Genomic DNA, 16874 nt, shown 5'->3' on the forward strand with positions numbered 1-16874 from the left:
GAAGTAATACCTGGACTTAGACCGAGGTGTTTTAGGTAGGTCTGGAGCATGTTCTCTGTTAGATAGAATAAATCCTTTTGTGGGAGACTTTGAGCTTTGTAACTTTGCAGATCGTATACATGCACAAACAGATACATTACACACTAAAGGAAAAGGAAAACATTAAAAAGCATCATATGACCACTTTAAAGATATGGCACGCAGCCCACTTCATGGGTAATTTTGAGCTTTCAGCGACATATGATTACACTTAAAATGCTCATTAAATAAAACTAATTTCTCCTCTTCTCAGCAGTAGTTAAAGACAATCAGGCTTGCAAGTCATGTGGTAAGCCATTTTTTCCCCCCTCATTCATCTGTACCCTTTTTCAGTTTTCATTTTACACAACAGGATAAAACAAGATACATTATAATGAATATTATTAATAACGGCCATGAAACTTGCATTGACACTTTTTGCAACATAAACAATCTTGTCACCTCCCAAGCAATTTTAAATGTAGAGAACCAACCACTCATCACAGTCTTTATGAACTCCAGTATGTTTGGAAGTGCTGTAGCCGTGTAACCTACTTGAGATAACTGCACATTTGAAGAAAAAAAAACATTTGAAGCATTCATCATGCCTATTATTATCTACCACTTTACTGTGTCTTGTTGTACACCATTGTGTAAAATGTCTACTTGATATGACTGGGATGAAAACTAGAAAAGAACCTAAAAGAACGAGCGTATGAAGAATGAGGAAAAAAACTCTACCCAGTTACCACATGACCTGTAATCTTGATTGTCTTTACTGCTGAGAAGCCAAAACATTCCCAGCTTCTAAGTCTAAATGGGATCAGTATGTTTAAAAATTAGGTAACCATATTTATTATATATCATTTTTACTTAAATGGTATAGTGGAGATGTATGGGTGTGGTCAAAATATGTTGCATAGAACGAGTGGTCTAGTGAACATTTCATACTTTTATATGTATAGCGTGATTGTGATAGGATGTGATAGATGTGGATTTTTTCTATGAGTTGGATATACAGGAATATTTAACAGTTAGTGATACATTTTATGGTGGCCTTCAAGGGATTGTCTATTTGTCCAAAATACCAGCTCATAATGCCAAAATCCAACCTATATCCGACTGTAATTCAATCCTGAGCTCATTTATCATGACATTTCTTAAGGCCTTTAAGCATACTGATAAATGTGAACGAGTTATGGCTCATATTTCTAACAGAGCCGCTTCGTCCAAAAAAAAATTAATTGAATATCTGTATCATAATCTCATTCTGTCTTGGATCATAACAGATACCTCCAATCCTCAACTAAAAGGTCAGAGATCAAAAGGTCAAGCTCAATGTCAAAAACCCAATGCCGACTGAGAACTCTAAGAACTCTTAGAACCTTTGGGAAGACAATTGACATTTAATTACATTTCACTGCCATAAACACACAGTACATAGAAGACAGTGGAACGAGAATTACACGAGTATAAGTGTTACTCAATATATTAACATCTTCAGTGGGTGGCTAGTTCTGACAGAGACTTACAGTCATGGGACATCAGAAGTGTAAGTACAGCAAGAGCAGAGCTGAAAGCCACTAACTCAATTCATACAGACTAAATTAGATCACCCATGAGGCACAGAGCAGTGGCGAGCTGGGAAAAAAGGCTGGATTAGTCTGGGGCTTTGAGTCCAATCATGACCAATCTTAATCACTTATGAAAGCCGCTTCATGTGGCTCCACACGTAAGCGCCAGTTGTGACCGTTCAGATCCATTCGCTATCTCACTTTCAGCTGAGATACAGACAGACAATGAAAAATGGGAAATAAAATTTTGATCAAGAGACCAAACACAATTATCATTAACCAGAAAGAAATAACAGTAATGTCCTGTGTGTGCAAGCTGACAAAAATTTAAGAGGATTAAATGAAGGACAAGATACAAGAAGATGTATTTATGACATTGTTTCTTTCCTGAACATATATGGGCTGGTATGTATAAAGCCACACAAGAGTAAATTTTAGTATTAAGTGGTAAAAGTATTCTTCGAATTCAGGACATTCACTGAGACAAAAATGACGTACACACATGGTCTCAGAAAAATGAACTACAATGTATTGCAAAATGATTCAGTATTCAATAAGATGTACCAGGTCAATCACAAAGTTGTCTTTTTTTTGCTCACAAATTTCTTAAGTAATCAAATACAAAGCAATTCTCTCTGACTAAGACACTATTTCTGACGCACCGCTTTTGACTGCTCTGTTTATTTGATCTGGAGAGTAAAACTATGGAACATGTGGCACTATGGAACATGTGGATTGTATATAAACATGGTTTATTTTATTTATAATTATATAAACAAATAATTAATAAAAAACAAATATTGATATAAACTGTATGGTTTTAATAAAGTCAGTCTATTCACAGTTAGTCTATTTCATTTGTCTGGCTTCTTGTGATTACTTAGGTTTTGTATCCTGAATTTACATCTTTTCTCACACATGCCTCCTCACACTTTTCTGTGTGCAAAGCAACTGGATACGACTGGTCTACCTTCTATGCATTTTTTTCCACAAGTGCAGCTATAGGGTTTGTATTTGGGTCAAGAGTGTTCTGAACAGAGAACAATTAGCTATTACACAGGATAAATCTCAAATACATTTTGCAGTAGCTGTAACTGGATGTCACTTGGTGGAAGTGGCATTAAATCTGTTATAATTGAGACTGTATCTTATCAATTTATAATTACTTATTACCAGAATTTATACAAATATATTTTCCCTATGAAAAATTACTCATTTATTATCATCATCATCATTATTATTATCATTATTATTATTATTTACATTAGGTAGAACAATTAGTGTTCTTACATATATACTACTTTTTCTTGTTATGTATCTCTTAGCTTATACTAGGAAAACATGTTGGTTTTTTTTGTTTTGTTTTGGTGTTTGTTTTTGTCTCAGTACACTATTTTTATGAGTACTTCCATGCAATATGTATTGCACTCCTAATAAACTAGAGAGGTAGGTATCTGTTATGCAGCATTAAAACTGAGCTTTGTGCAATAATGTAATAAACCTTTGTTTTATTTCTGCCCTAGTAACACAGAGCAGCTTTGGACTTTTTCTGAAAGACACAAAACAGCCTTTTCTTAACATCTAATCAAATACGTAAAGCCTGCAGCTGGGCCTGTTTACACGCTGTGGAGTGTTTGATGGATCAGCGTTGTGGAGACGTTAGACAGATGGTTTGGGGGACGGGGAGACGGGGTTCTAACAACACAACAGCATGTGGGAGTTATGAACATTAAGTATACTCACCTTACTGTCAGTTACTCTTCAGCATTATAACTGTTTATAAACAGGGGTGTTAAAACTCATATTCTGCCTGGGACAGTAGATTTGTGAGCCTTTGAAAGGCAATAATCTAAAGTCATTCATTTTTTTTAATTTTCATATTAAAGTAGAAGCGGATGATTCTAGGAAAAAGAAGAGCTAACAAAGTATTCACTATGCACTATTAGGTGATAACATTTATTATACTGATTAAAGTTTTTCTTTTAATATAATTTAAAGGTTATATAGACTAGTCATTCACTAGTCGCTGCTGTGGGAATGTTGATTAATCAAAAACAGTGATACAGATGGTCAAGGTATGTAGGCAGATTGAAAAAGCAGTATAAATGTAATATTTCAGACAAGATTAAAACAATTCTACAGTCAGCAGCACATTATGTAAGATGACACTGGGAAAGTGGTATATACTGTATATATTTTCTTTTGCTTTAATGGAACATTTTCACTTTGATATTACTTTGTATGAACTGTACTCATAATATTTTATAATATAAAAGATGACTAGTTGAGTAGTCCACTACCTAAAAAAACATAAATACCTAATAAAACATAATAGTCATACAACCCCTTATGCATGCTAAAACTGTTTTCCAAATTTCGAAAATGGAAAGAAAGAGATTTTTGAAGAACTCAGAATTGTATCATGTATGTTGGGAATATACAAATTTTAGTTTAGTCTCCCATCATCCCATTTTTTCAGTCCAACTACTTTTTCAAACATATTTGTAGGTCTTGACACTGAGTGATACATTTCATGATTTGGAGTCACTGAATAAGCCTGACACATTTCTGAATTATTTCTATATTTCTACACATTGGTCTGACTTCTAGCACATACAGTAGATTCATGAACCGACAGGCATTCATTTTAATCAAAATTTCAATACAGTGAGATGTGATATAAACCTTTGTGCGCAATACAGTGGCACGTGTGGAACGCAGACGGTTACTACACTATGGATCTGGTGTGATTTCTAGATATTATTGGTCTAGTGTGAAAATGTTGAGTACTACGGGCTGTCTCAGTAATTTTCTTTGCAAGTTTCTATGGGCTGAATAAAATGAGGCAGCATGATATATTTGGCCCACAAGCCTTAAGTTTGACATGTGTTTATAACCATTATAAATGCATGTCTCTCTCTCTCTCTCTCTCTCTCTCTCGTTGTGTTTTCTTTGCATATACCATTTCACTCTCCAAAACAAACTCAAAGCAGCCCTTCCCCACAAGAACATGTGAATAATTTGCCCTACACTGATACACACTTTCATACGTGTTTATGGAAAGAAAGGTCAAATTGTGCCACATTTTATCTTGGATGTTTGAATACATTTGAATGATAACTTTTAAAATAACTTATAAATGAATAATTGAACTTGCATGCAGAATAAACAGACCCCTTGGTCTATGAAATGTCATAGTTTCATAATGTATTTATTATCATAGATTCTTTATGTATTTATTGCCTTTTACACCACACATTCTTACACAGTTCTCAGACAAACACACAGGATGGTGAGATGAAGAGTTTATTGTGTTTAAAATCATTTGGAATGTGTCACGGCTGTATGTGCAGTATTTTTTTTTTCTACATTGTATTTACAGTGTTACACTTCATTGGGAACTCAGCAAAGCAGGAAGCTATGCAGGATATATCAGAGTTGACTAAAGATCTATTTAGGATTGATTGCTATTTTGGGTGTGTGCTGCATATGTGTTTAATAATTAAAATGCATCAAGCGTTTTTACCTTTGCAGTATACTATTTGGCTTTTGTAGCTAGAAATTTGACTGGAAGCTAGGTTGTTTTTAATTCACTTTTCAACTTAAAGTTTAAATTCAATATCTAATTTATTGTCTTTTATCTTTCAAGATGACTATTGTTTAGAGAAATCTGCAACCGAGTCATTTTGAAATAATTATAACAATATAAATTTAAGAAATGTCAATCTTATCATATAACATGGTGTGGTTTGTTTTGTTGTGTTGGAATATTGGTTGCTGTAGTTCAGCAGGCTATTCTGTAGCTTTTAAATCTTAATCCATTTAAGCTTGTTATTAGAACATGAATAGTATTGCATTGCATGTAATAAAGTTTAGCATTTGTGTAGGGAAATATGGTTAAAGTGCACCTATTTTGCTTTATCAGATATTACCTTTCGTGTAGTGTGTTATATAGCTGTTTGTGAATGTAAAATGTCTGCAAAGTTTAAAAAATCAAAAGTGCACGACTAATGGAGTTATTGACTCCCAAAAGAAAGAACCGATTCTGAACACCTGAAACGAGTCGTTAGTCATTCCAGGGTTACTTCCTGAACTAACCTATGTAATTTGGTAACAAAAAAACCTGCCTCTGGCCTTCACTGGCTGCTCACAAACAACGTGTACTTTGACCCGCCCAAAAACACTACAGTTGAGGTTGCATCCTGAAAGATTTATAGATAGAAGACATGTTTTTCTGGACTGGAAAAGCAAAACCACTTTGCATGGACTCCAAAGGGATGAGGATGTAAAACGTCAGTGGTTAGAATTCATTTTAAAACTAAAGTCATTTCATGGAAGACTGCTTCTCAAATCTAGCTAAAGTCAACGTGGGATTTGTGAAATGATTATTCATTAAACATGGGGCCATACCCACTTTATCTGGACCATCTTGCGCCTCTGGATCACAACCTGTAAGTATGATTAATTCTTTCTTTCTATCTTTCTATCTATCTATCTATCTATCTATATATATATATATATATATATATATATATATATATATATATATATTTTCTACCGAGTGTTCCAAATGCATGGTTTTGTTATGTATACATATACAGCCAGTGCACAGCTGTTAGCCTGTTAACTGTTAGCCACTGCTAACATTATTGTCAAACTATATATAAACTTATCACTGAGAAACGTCAGTGTTTTCGTCATGCTTATGTGGTGGTTCGGGTTGATATTCCGACATATCACTATCACACTTGGGCTCAAATTGATATTGTTGTATACGTATATATAGCCAGTGCACAGCTGTTAGCATGTTAGCCTCTACTTACAGGCTAACTCACTAATTACATATAAACTTACCACTGAGAAACGTCCTTTTCTCGTCATGCTTGCGATGGTGGTTCGGATTGATCTTGCGATGCATCATTATCGGGCTCATTATTGGGCTCAAATTGGTAAGTTAAAACCAGCATTATTATGGATATGATAAATTCAGATATGGTAGTGGGCATTTCCTTTGTGACCTGTGCTGTAAGCGGTAGATCAATCACAACAGACTGGGACATCTGACCTTTCAGAGCAGAGTAGGCTCTCTGAAAGTAGGCTCTTTTTCTACAGGTTTTTTTATTCTTATTTTGCTGGCAAAATTCAGGTTGAGGTTACAATTATTATTAATAATAATAAATGTGTAATATTTTGTTATATTCATATATAGGCATTTATATCACATGTTCTGTCAGTTACTACAATCACTAGTCAGCAGGCTAAGCCCTGTCTTCTGTAGATGTCACAAAATCTGTCCTGCATGGATGATTTTTCCAATTTGCAAAACTGTACAAATGTATCAAAATATAAATTTGGACACCTACAATGGCATATCACAGTTGAACAACAGCACTGTTGACACATCACAAATATGACAACTACAGACCTAGCAAAGTGAGAAACTAAAGAAACAAAAATCTTCTGCCTCAAAAGTTTTTCATGTGTTTGAAATGTAATTACAGACATTTGTGCTCTAAACTGAGAATAAGTGGAATAAAAGCAGTGTGCTAGTGACAGTAAACCACTATTGGACTTAAATTAACAGCAGATCAATAGCTAGACTAGTTATCATGGCAAAATTAAGAAAAATATTCATTACTGCCATTCATTGATTGGTAACTTTATTTTCTGAAAAACTGCCTTTAGCTTCACAATAAAAATACTAAAAACATGGACCACTTACATACACCCACACACACTGAGACATGGCAAGACATGATTCACTAGACTGACCACAGAACATAAAAAACATAAGAACATAAAAATAAAGAAGCTTCACTCTCTTATTATAGTGAGCAATTACAGGTATGTACAAATAAGTATACTGTTTAAAACTCTAAGCTGAAAATTTATCAAGGCAACAACCTGAAGACACACTTTCAAGGCAGCAGAATTATGGTTAGTTAGTTAGTTGATTAATTAATTAATTTAATTTAATAACTAATTAATATTTACTGTATTTACTTACTTATTTAGTATGTTTCTCGTATAATAAAGGATGCATCCTAAACAGGTCAGACCTGTGTTGGTTGGATATGACCCTAAGTTAGCCTAATAACACTGTGAACATATTTCAAAAAATGAATCAACTAGACATTCAACCAACCCTCTGTGTACACTTGTTTGCAGAAATGCAGAGATAAAAACAACCTTAAAGTGTCAACTTGGCTTTTCTTTATTCATAGTATTTCATGGTATTCATGTTCATTTATTAATTTATTCATCACTCTCCCCCAAGGCTTTACCACTACTTAAATATTTGCTGATGATTATTAAAAAAAATAATTAACCTCTTCGACTTTTTTTTTTAGAAGAGAATAGTGGTACTTGCATACTTGCATGTAACTTATTTATTTATTAACATTTATCAAAAGTTCTCTACAAATGTGCAAATTAATGCCAGTTATCTATTAGGGAGGTTTCTAATTAACCAGCTGATTTTGATAATGATTTCCTCCATTCCCTTCATTACACATTTTGTAGTTGTTGTCTTTTTGTAAAAAGCACTTTTTTCCCTTGTCAATGAAATGTTAATTAGGTAGGAACACTTTATAAAACTCCATAAAACTCTATAAATATTATGGAAAGCAAGACATTGTATCGGACAGTAAAAGCAAAAACTCATGTTTGTGTGTATAGTGTTTTGGCTTTCAATATTGCATAAGGAGGACTGATCATGTGTCCAAGAGTGTAAATGAGTAGGCGTGCAATGTTGTGTGTGTCTGTGTGTATGTACACTTCGGCAGGTACATGGTCCCCGTAGTTTCTGATTAATTGATTGTTTGCTGCATTTGCAGGTGTTAAATTCCATCTAGCAGAGGCAGATGGCCTTAGGAAACCCTGACTGCCCACACCACATGTAATACAGAGAGATAGAGGAAGAGTGGAAAAGGGTGCGACTCAGACATAAAACCGTACATGTTGCATGCTACACTGTTATCACCAGCTCCAAGGTAATATACTGGTGCAAAAACCTTATAAGACAGAACAGAAAAGTAAACTTTGTCAGAGTTGTTGAAAGTGTGCAGTATGTACCCATGAGTAGCTTTGTCATTATTTACACAAGGCTTTCCATTTGATTCATCCATCCACCAATGTGTGACAGAGAATATAGGTCTGTTTATCGCACTGCCATTTAATGATGTCCTCAGTGTGACTCCGAATGTCATTAAGCCTCACATTAGCTGGCAGCAATATTGGGCTTGTGAAGTAGAAAGTTGAATTGTCTCGCTACTTTATGTGTCCAGCTTTAAACAATGTGTCACTGTCTATGCGTGGAAGAAAAGCTGGCTGCTACAGAGGGAGTGATGGTCGATGGCAGAGGCTAACAGATTTCTATAGGTAATCCAAGGCGTAGACGAGCCGGAGGCTGTTATTTCAGGCTGTTTGATTTACTGACCCTCTCTGCCGTGGACATTCGTTTCCATCGCACGCCTGCTTTCATCTGGCTTCGTCAATAAACATGATTGATTGCCCAATCCCTCCACAAGCCCCTGCAGCAGGTATTGCCTTTTTCTGAAAGATCATGGAGGAATAAAAAAAAAAGAGTAGATAATTTGCGAGAGATCACTAATTCTCCATGAATCATCATTAAAACAGCCAAATCTACAAAAACATCTGGAACACAACAGCTCTTTTTCAGGTCCAGTGCTCCGAGGTCTTTATTTTGATTTCATTTTCCCAGGGTCACATCCTCTGTGTATGTCTAATATTGTTTTTGTTTTGTCTCTTTGAAAAGCTATGACTTATAAAATGCCTGAAAAGCTCTGCCTCAAAAATGACTATAAGACATGAAAAGGAATGGCTTCTTTTCAGGGCTCTAGACGGAAGACCTTGTCCTTCAATATGCTGATGTAAAGACTCAGACATGTTTGTGGGAGGTTTATATCCCTTTCAGACTTGAGACTTTTGATGTTGTGATAAATCTGTAGAAACTTTGCTCCAATGACTTTTTAACAGTGACTTCACAGAGATTAGCAGAGATGCTTTGGAACCAACCAGAAAAATCAGATAAACAACAATAACCAAAAAAAGCTTATTTCTTCTTTTTCCCATACAGGTAAATCACATAGCATTCAAACTAAAATACAACCACTTTGCCATTCACCAAGCATGTCTGCTTTAAATCTAGCTTCAAATATAGGTACTGATCTGATACCGATTGTCAGTATTAGGGCTCATATTGGCCTGAAACACAGCATGATTATCAGATTTGATTTAGTTTCCAATCTGATCCATTGATCTATTCTGTTCCATGAACACTTGAATATAAACACAGGACACAGTGTATCTTAATGTAATGTGGTTAGTTGAGGCAGGACACAATTCACAGGTCAATAAATAGGACAGCAACATCAGAAAAAAGAAGTATTATTCACAATCCATAACAATTATAGGCATGAGTCAGAAACCTGGAAGCAACAAGAAGAAGAAATAAGAAATTCAGACTCGCAATGAACAGAATAGAGACAATAGTGCAGGCGTATGTAGACTAATTAAGGGCTGAATATAGAATAGGTGCACACATTAGGGAAACAATCCATGATAAGACAGAGGCAAAGACAGGACTGAAGTACATGTAAAAAAAACAAAACAAAAAGCACGACTAAACCACAACTAATATTGAGAGAGGCATTTCTTGAAACTTAAAACATGCTGCTATCATGCCTTTTTGCCTTTCCATTACTTGGATAAAGAAACCTGCAGACAATTGATTATGTGTGAAGATGTCATTACTGGATCAGATCAGCCAATATGCGGAGCTCTGATATGATTACAACATTAAAAATTGTAAATGTGGAATTGATCAGTTATGAATGGTGCAAAATGCACTCTTTCATTTTGGAGTATTGCAGATCAACCTGAAAGGCCAGACTGTGTCCAGGACATTACAGTAGGAGGGAGAAAGGTGGGCTTAGCGCTGATGACAGTGAACACTGACACTGAATATAAAAGAAAAATTCTCTTGAAGAGGACTCGATGATGCCTCCGCCTACTTTCTGTTTTAACTTTCCCCAACACCTGGAAGAACAAAAGAGGGTCTTTGATCATGGGAAATCCTGCCTGATCACAGCTACACTGGCACATTATGGGTGGGGTGGTGTGGGGGATGGTTCAGAAAACCAGATGCTCAGAAGAGAGAGAGAGAGAGAGAGAGAGAAAGAGAGAGAGAGAGAGAGAGTGCGCAAGAGAGAGAGGAAAATAAACATGGAGGAAAGAACAAAAGAGAGAAAGATACAGACAGACCTGTACCTGTGAGCCATTCGGAAACACACCAAGGTACAAAGCAAGAGGACATTCACCTGTAATCCTGTTCTCCAACCAGTTTAATCAACCAAGCAAACACATAGGGAGTGCACAGGGAGAGGGGCCATGCACCCTATGTCTCTTTGCTTTTGAAGGAAAACAGAGGCTATTCCTTGAGAAATAAACACCAAACAAAAGCTCACCCCAGTCAGGCCACAACGTGCCTCTCCATTTCTCACCTGTCTGATCACATTCACCTGTGCCGATGCTCACCTGCACACACACGCGCACGCTTGCTGAATGACAAAGACAGAAGAGCAACGATGAAGAAAAAGCTATTACCTCCCAACACACCCACATGCTCACTCACACACGTATAAAGCTCAAAAGAGCCAGAAGCTGTTCAACTCGTATCTGCCTTAGCATTTGTGTTTGCTCCACTTATCGATAGCCAAGTGTCATTTACTGGAGCTCGAAGGACAGGCTGACCAGCCGCATTTGGCTCCACATTTCCATAATATTGTCCCTGTGAATAAACAGAAGTGGGATAAAAAATGAGAAAAGCTAGTCTGGCACATTCATTCATCTTCAGAAAGCTCTTTATCCTGGTCAGGGTCACGGAGGATTCGGAGCTTACCCTGGAAACACTGAATATAAGGCAGGAATACACAATACTGCACACACTTATATCTAGGGGCAATTTAGTGTCAACAATCCACCTACTGGCATGTTTTTGGGAGGTGGGAGAAAACCACAGAACATGGAGGAAATCCACATGGTCATTGGGTGAATATATACACCACATATACAGTAATCCAAGTTTAGGATCAAACCAGGGACCCTGAAGCTGTGAGTTTGGAGCCACTAAATGTGTGCAAAGAATTATGGCATTTCTGTAATGTAATGTGCCTTTAAAATGTGTGTTCTAATAATAATGATGAAAAAGTAAATAAATATTCTAATGCCTTTGAATATTAATAAGTCTATTATTTCATATTCACAAAGACAATGAATGTCAGCTGCAGCTTTACATTATGCACTCCTACTGTATAAAACCACAGAAGGTGAAAATTGACATTTAATTCACAAATGTGAATTTACTGTTGTCAAATAAGTCAATATTTTTTAAAAAAGTATCATATTCAAATGTAACAATTGATTCTACCAGTACAGCATAGTACTGTAAACAGTCAATATGAGCCTGCAGAAGGAAGCTTGGATTCAAGCTATTCTCTAGTCCCAGAGCGAGGAAAGAAATGGCCCTTGTGCCTGCCACATGCTCTCCATAAGTGCAACGCTCATCAGCACCTGGCTGCAGTTCTGAGCCCGGTCTGCCTGGACCTGAGTTTTATAACAGAGAAAGGAAAACCCATCCGTACAGGTGGCATCAATAATGGATGTATGAATATCATCTGAGGCTCTCTGGCTGCTGTCACAACGTGCTGCACTGAGATTAAATACGAAATGCCTGGTCATAGTTTGGATATATGTAGGAAATTGCACTGATGTACATGTCATAATTCTTATTTGGCACAGTTATAAAGCTGAATTTTAGCCAGTGCAGATAGTTTACTATTTTGTGAGACACAGCTGGACTGTGATTTGTTTAAAGCATAGTTGCAGCACTTTAGTGGCAACATTTTGTGGATTCCAGTTTTAAATATGTGGAATGTAAACTATGAGTTTCACGAAGTGACAAAAGCTCTTAAGTACCTCTACGAATGAGCACACAAATTGTTTAGGGCTGCAAAATTCTTATTCCGTGTAAAAGGTTCATCCTAGCATTAACGACATGTGTATGCGTGTGTTGCTGTGGGTAGTCTGAGCCTAGCTGGGCTTCAACAGGGCTCAGTTAGCCGCACGCACTCGGTGGAGCAGACAGGCTGATTTACGGGCAGTGAGAAGGCTCTGGGAGATCAATATGTCGCTTAACACAGACAACTCATTAAATGTGCTGCCTTGAGGAATGTGCTTAATTATCTGTGATTATTAATGGACCTAACTGAGCATCAATATGAAGCTCCAGGTATTAAGCCAAAAAACATGCAGCGTCACATACATGCATGTGTACACGTACCTCTCTATCTCAATTTCCTTCTCACACGAGCAAACATGAGTCACACTTTATGCATGGCAGCGTGTGTCCTGAGCACACAGATGCCTGACGGAGCACACAGATGCTTGCCTTGAGCCGAGATGTTTGATATGTAAACAGTTTGCGACGCTAGGGTCATATTTACACTCATTTGAAGGATATAACAGATGAGACTGATTACATGCATTTCAAGTACATGGACTAATCATCACAGCTCACTGCTAAGTCAGTCAGAGATACTGAATGTTAGATAAGAAGACGGGTACATTAGATCTGAACTGGTATTAGTTTTCTTAAACCTGTTCATCATTTGTCAGATAGAAAAGCAGTTGGGAATCAAGGTCACACAAACAAGTTGTCCATAAATTTGGTTTGCTTTCAGGCATTTCTTCTGTTTGATCATTTTCTTCTTCTCCTTTTTTCTATTATAACATACTACAGAAAGTTAGGGACAGATTGGTGATTTAATCGATAGTGGGGAAAAAATGTTTACATTTAATGTCACTGGTTTGTGAGGTGACCACGCCTTTCGACAACAATGACGTGTGTGACCACGCCCCTTGACACAATGTCGCGTGTGACCAGTCCCTAGGCAACAACACGACTTGAGATCATCTGAGGTCACCCGAAGATTTGTACATTGTTACCTTTTTAGCAATAAACACTCCTTTATCATGCACACACCTACCTGTTGGTAGTTCTAAATTCAGATGTATTTCCAAATTGAGGAGATCAGAAGGCTATTTTTTGTAAGGGCAAAAAGTTACTTGAGGTCAGGTAATGTAAAATTGGCTACTCGGGGAATATGGGGGAAATACTCATTTAATGACATCTAATAGAGATTCTCTAGATCATTAACTGCTTTCACTATTAGACCGATTTCATTAAGCAGATATTAATGCAGGCTTGCTTTAGTTTGCCTTTCATTTTATGCTTACTCTGTCAAAAAACTAATCCGACAGGTCGTGTGGCTGGGTAAAGAAAATATATAAATAAATAAACAAATACAGCTGATGCTACTACGACCCCAAGTGATGGAAATACCATAACCAATGGGAACTAATTTCTAGTCCAACCGTCAGGGTAACTGGGGGGGGGGGGGTGTTAATCATTAGCATTGAGGGAGCCTTAACATTTGCTTAACATTTCTGCATTTGTGTTGAGGTGGCATAATTTAGTCTAGCACTCTAACCGCTAGGGAATAACACAACTACACATTATAAATGACAGCCAAAAGAGAAGAACAGAAAAAAATGGTTCTGGTTCAACATGAAAACAGACTATATTAGCTGTGCCAAAGAATGCATTTGCTTGCGGCATGATAATGAAATGAAAAGATTGCTCGTGTCGTTCCCAAAAGCCTCCATTCAGCCCTGAGGTAACTTCACCAACCCGATCATCAAAAACGCAAAGTTTTCCTGAGCTTGAAATATCAATATGCACTGACTCGGAATATCCTACAAAACATGAGTCAGTGCAGTGCAAGCGCTGAGGCAGAATGAGTTTCCACCTCGGCATAGGGTCTCAATGATGGACACTTGTATAGATAAGGATCATTTCAATACGTAAATACGGATAAAGCATATAAGGCACTATATGTACATGTACACGTACATAATTGCGCGCGGGTGTATACATGTGCGCGCGTGCGTGTGTGTGGCATTCCTGTGCACTTCTCCAACACGAAGCGATGCTGAGCCAGCTTCCTCGAAACAGTAACAGTAAATTACAACAAGACGCCGTTGGGTGTAGAGAAGTTGGAGGCACGTTTACCTTTCAGCAGGATCCCGCAGATGCCGTACAAGGCGAAAAGCATGTGCTGATTGACGAGCATGATGTTCGCGTTCCAAATCGACGCGCTCTGGTCCCTTCGCTGCTCCCTCCGCGCTTATCCAGGTGTGCGTCGCGTTCGATCCCCGGCTCCTTAGAGCAACTTCGCGGTGCCACTACGTCGTTTTTCGGCTTCGGCGAAAGAAGTGAGCTGTGCCACCGGAGGAGAGATGCTCTGGCTCGCAGCGCTGCGCGTGTGCGTGTGTGCTAGAGTGCAGCTCTGTGTCTTTCTCGTTTCTCTCGGAGCGCGAGCTTCTGAAACCACGCCCACGCGGCTTGACAGACTGAGGACGCTGACCAATCACGGGGCGTGCATGGAGCACACGCGCGACCTGCTACACGCGCTTGCAGAATATATTACAACATGCTCTAACAGATAACAAATACAAATAAACGAGCTCTAATAGATGGATAATTTAGCAGATTACAGACAGATGCCACAGTGTGTAGATTGCTCTTATCGGCATTTCTCTACTTTGGATGTCTCTGGTCACATCTCCTCTATCTATCTCACGGTGTACACTCAGAAAAAAAGTACTACACTGTACATTTCCTTGTCACTAGGATACATCTTTTCTACCTTAATGTGCATCTTTTCCATGGTAATGTGAATGTTGTGTACCTTTAAAAATGATTTAAGGTATATAACTGGACCCTAAGGACACTAATGTACCTCTAATGAGCTTTTAAAGGTAAAAGATACTTGAGGATTCTACCCAGTTACAAGGTGAAGGCTATAGTGATGCCCTTATGAAAAAAATCACATTCACTTGTTTTCAGTTGAGTTCCCACGTATATATCCATTTCCGTTTAGATTTAAATGAACACCCTTATCCAGAGCGATGTACAGAATTGTGTTGAAGTGCGTTGTAGTGTCTATCGAATCCACTTCCTTATAGTAGTTCACTAGGTCAAGGACTAAGAGTACCATCTGTATAAAAATATAACCTGTTGAGGATGTTAGTACAGTATGAACGTGTGGAAAATATTATGATCATGTGAGTGTGATTTTTCCATAAGGTCTCTACTATAGCTCTGCATTAAACCATAGCCAGTTGTACATCATTCATCATTGCCATGCATGTGAAAATTTAACAGTAAAAGTAAATTAATTGTGTATAAACATCATATATTAAAAAAAAAAACATGCAAACATGCATACAGAAAGTCAATTACATGTGAAAAATGTCCATGCATTTTCTGTACCACTTATCCTACACAGGGTTGCGGAGGAGCCTGGAGCCTATCCCATGGAACTTGTGGCACAAGGCGGGTAGACCCTAGAAGGGTGCCAACCCATTGCAGGGCACAATCACACACACATTCACACACTATGGACAATTTGGAAATGCCAATCAGCCTATAGTGCATGTCTTTGGACTGGGGGAGGAAACCCCTGGAGCATGAGAGAACTAATGAGAGGGGCGGTTGTGGCTCAGGTGGTAGAGCGGGTTGTCCACTAATTGTAGGGTTGGCAGTTCGATTCCCAGCCCACATGACTCCACATGCCGAACCCAAGTGTCCTTGGGCAAGACACTGAACCCCAAGATGCTCCTGGTGGCAAGTTAGCACCTTGCATGGCAGCTCTGCTACCATTGGTGTGTGTATGTGTGTGTGTGTGTGAATGAGTGAATGAGACACAGTGTAAAGAGCTTTGGAAAAAAGTGCTATATAAGTGCAGACCATTTACCATTTACATGCAAACCCCAACCCCAGAGGTGAGAGCCCTGTGTGATAAAAGCATGTGTGATTATTCACATGTGAATTTTTGATTAATGCTGTAACCTGCAGCCACTGAACACAGCTGACAGCACCTCATCATCTTGTTGACTACATTGTATTGGGTAATACAAAATAGCTTTGGCAATATTTATCCAGTTTTGGTGTACCTCTACCCACTGTACCCTCAGACTGAGTGAAATTCAATGTGGTCTTCTGTTATTGTAGTCTCATGCTTCAATGTGTGATGTGGTTGTGTTCTGAGATGCTTTTCTGCTCACCATGGGTATAAAGAGTGGTTATTTGAGATACCGCAGCCATCCTGTCAGCTCTAACCAGTCTGGTCATTTTTT

General features: G+C 37.9%; 1 protein-coding gene across 3 annotated transcripts in view; it reads right to left on the reverse strand.

The window, feature by feature from the left end:
- Positions 1 to 15364, reverse strand: part of cadm2a (cell adhesion molecule 2a) — a 439927-nt gene extending 424563 nt beyond the window's left edge. Inside the window, exon 1 of one of the 3 annotated variants that reach the window (XM_053644759.1) lies at positions 14746 to 15362. In XM_053644759.1, the coding sequence (XP_053500734.1) occupies positions 14746 to 14806 (61 nt within the window). In that variant the 5' untranslated portion in view covers positions 14807 to 15362. Of the gene's footprint in view, positions 1 to 14745 lie in introns of all 3 variants that reach the window. The other 2 variants (XM_053644758.1, XM_053644760.1) reach the window with 2 other exon arrangements.
- Between the last annotated feature and the right edge of the window lie 1510 nt (positions 15365 to 16874).

This window comes from Ictalurus furcatus, chromosome 16 (genome assembly GCF_023375685.1).
Source record: "Ictalurus furcatus strain D&B chromosome 16, Billie_1.0, whole genome shotgun sequence".
NCBI classification, from domain to species: Eukaryota; Metazoa; Chordata; class Actinopteri; order Siluriformes; family Ictaluridae; genus Ictalurus; species Ictalurus furcatus.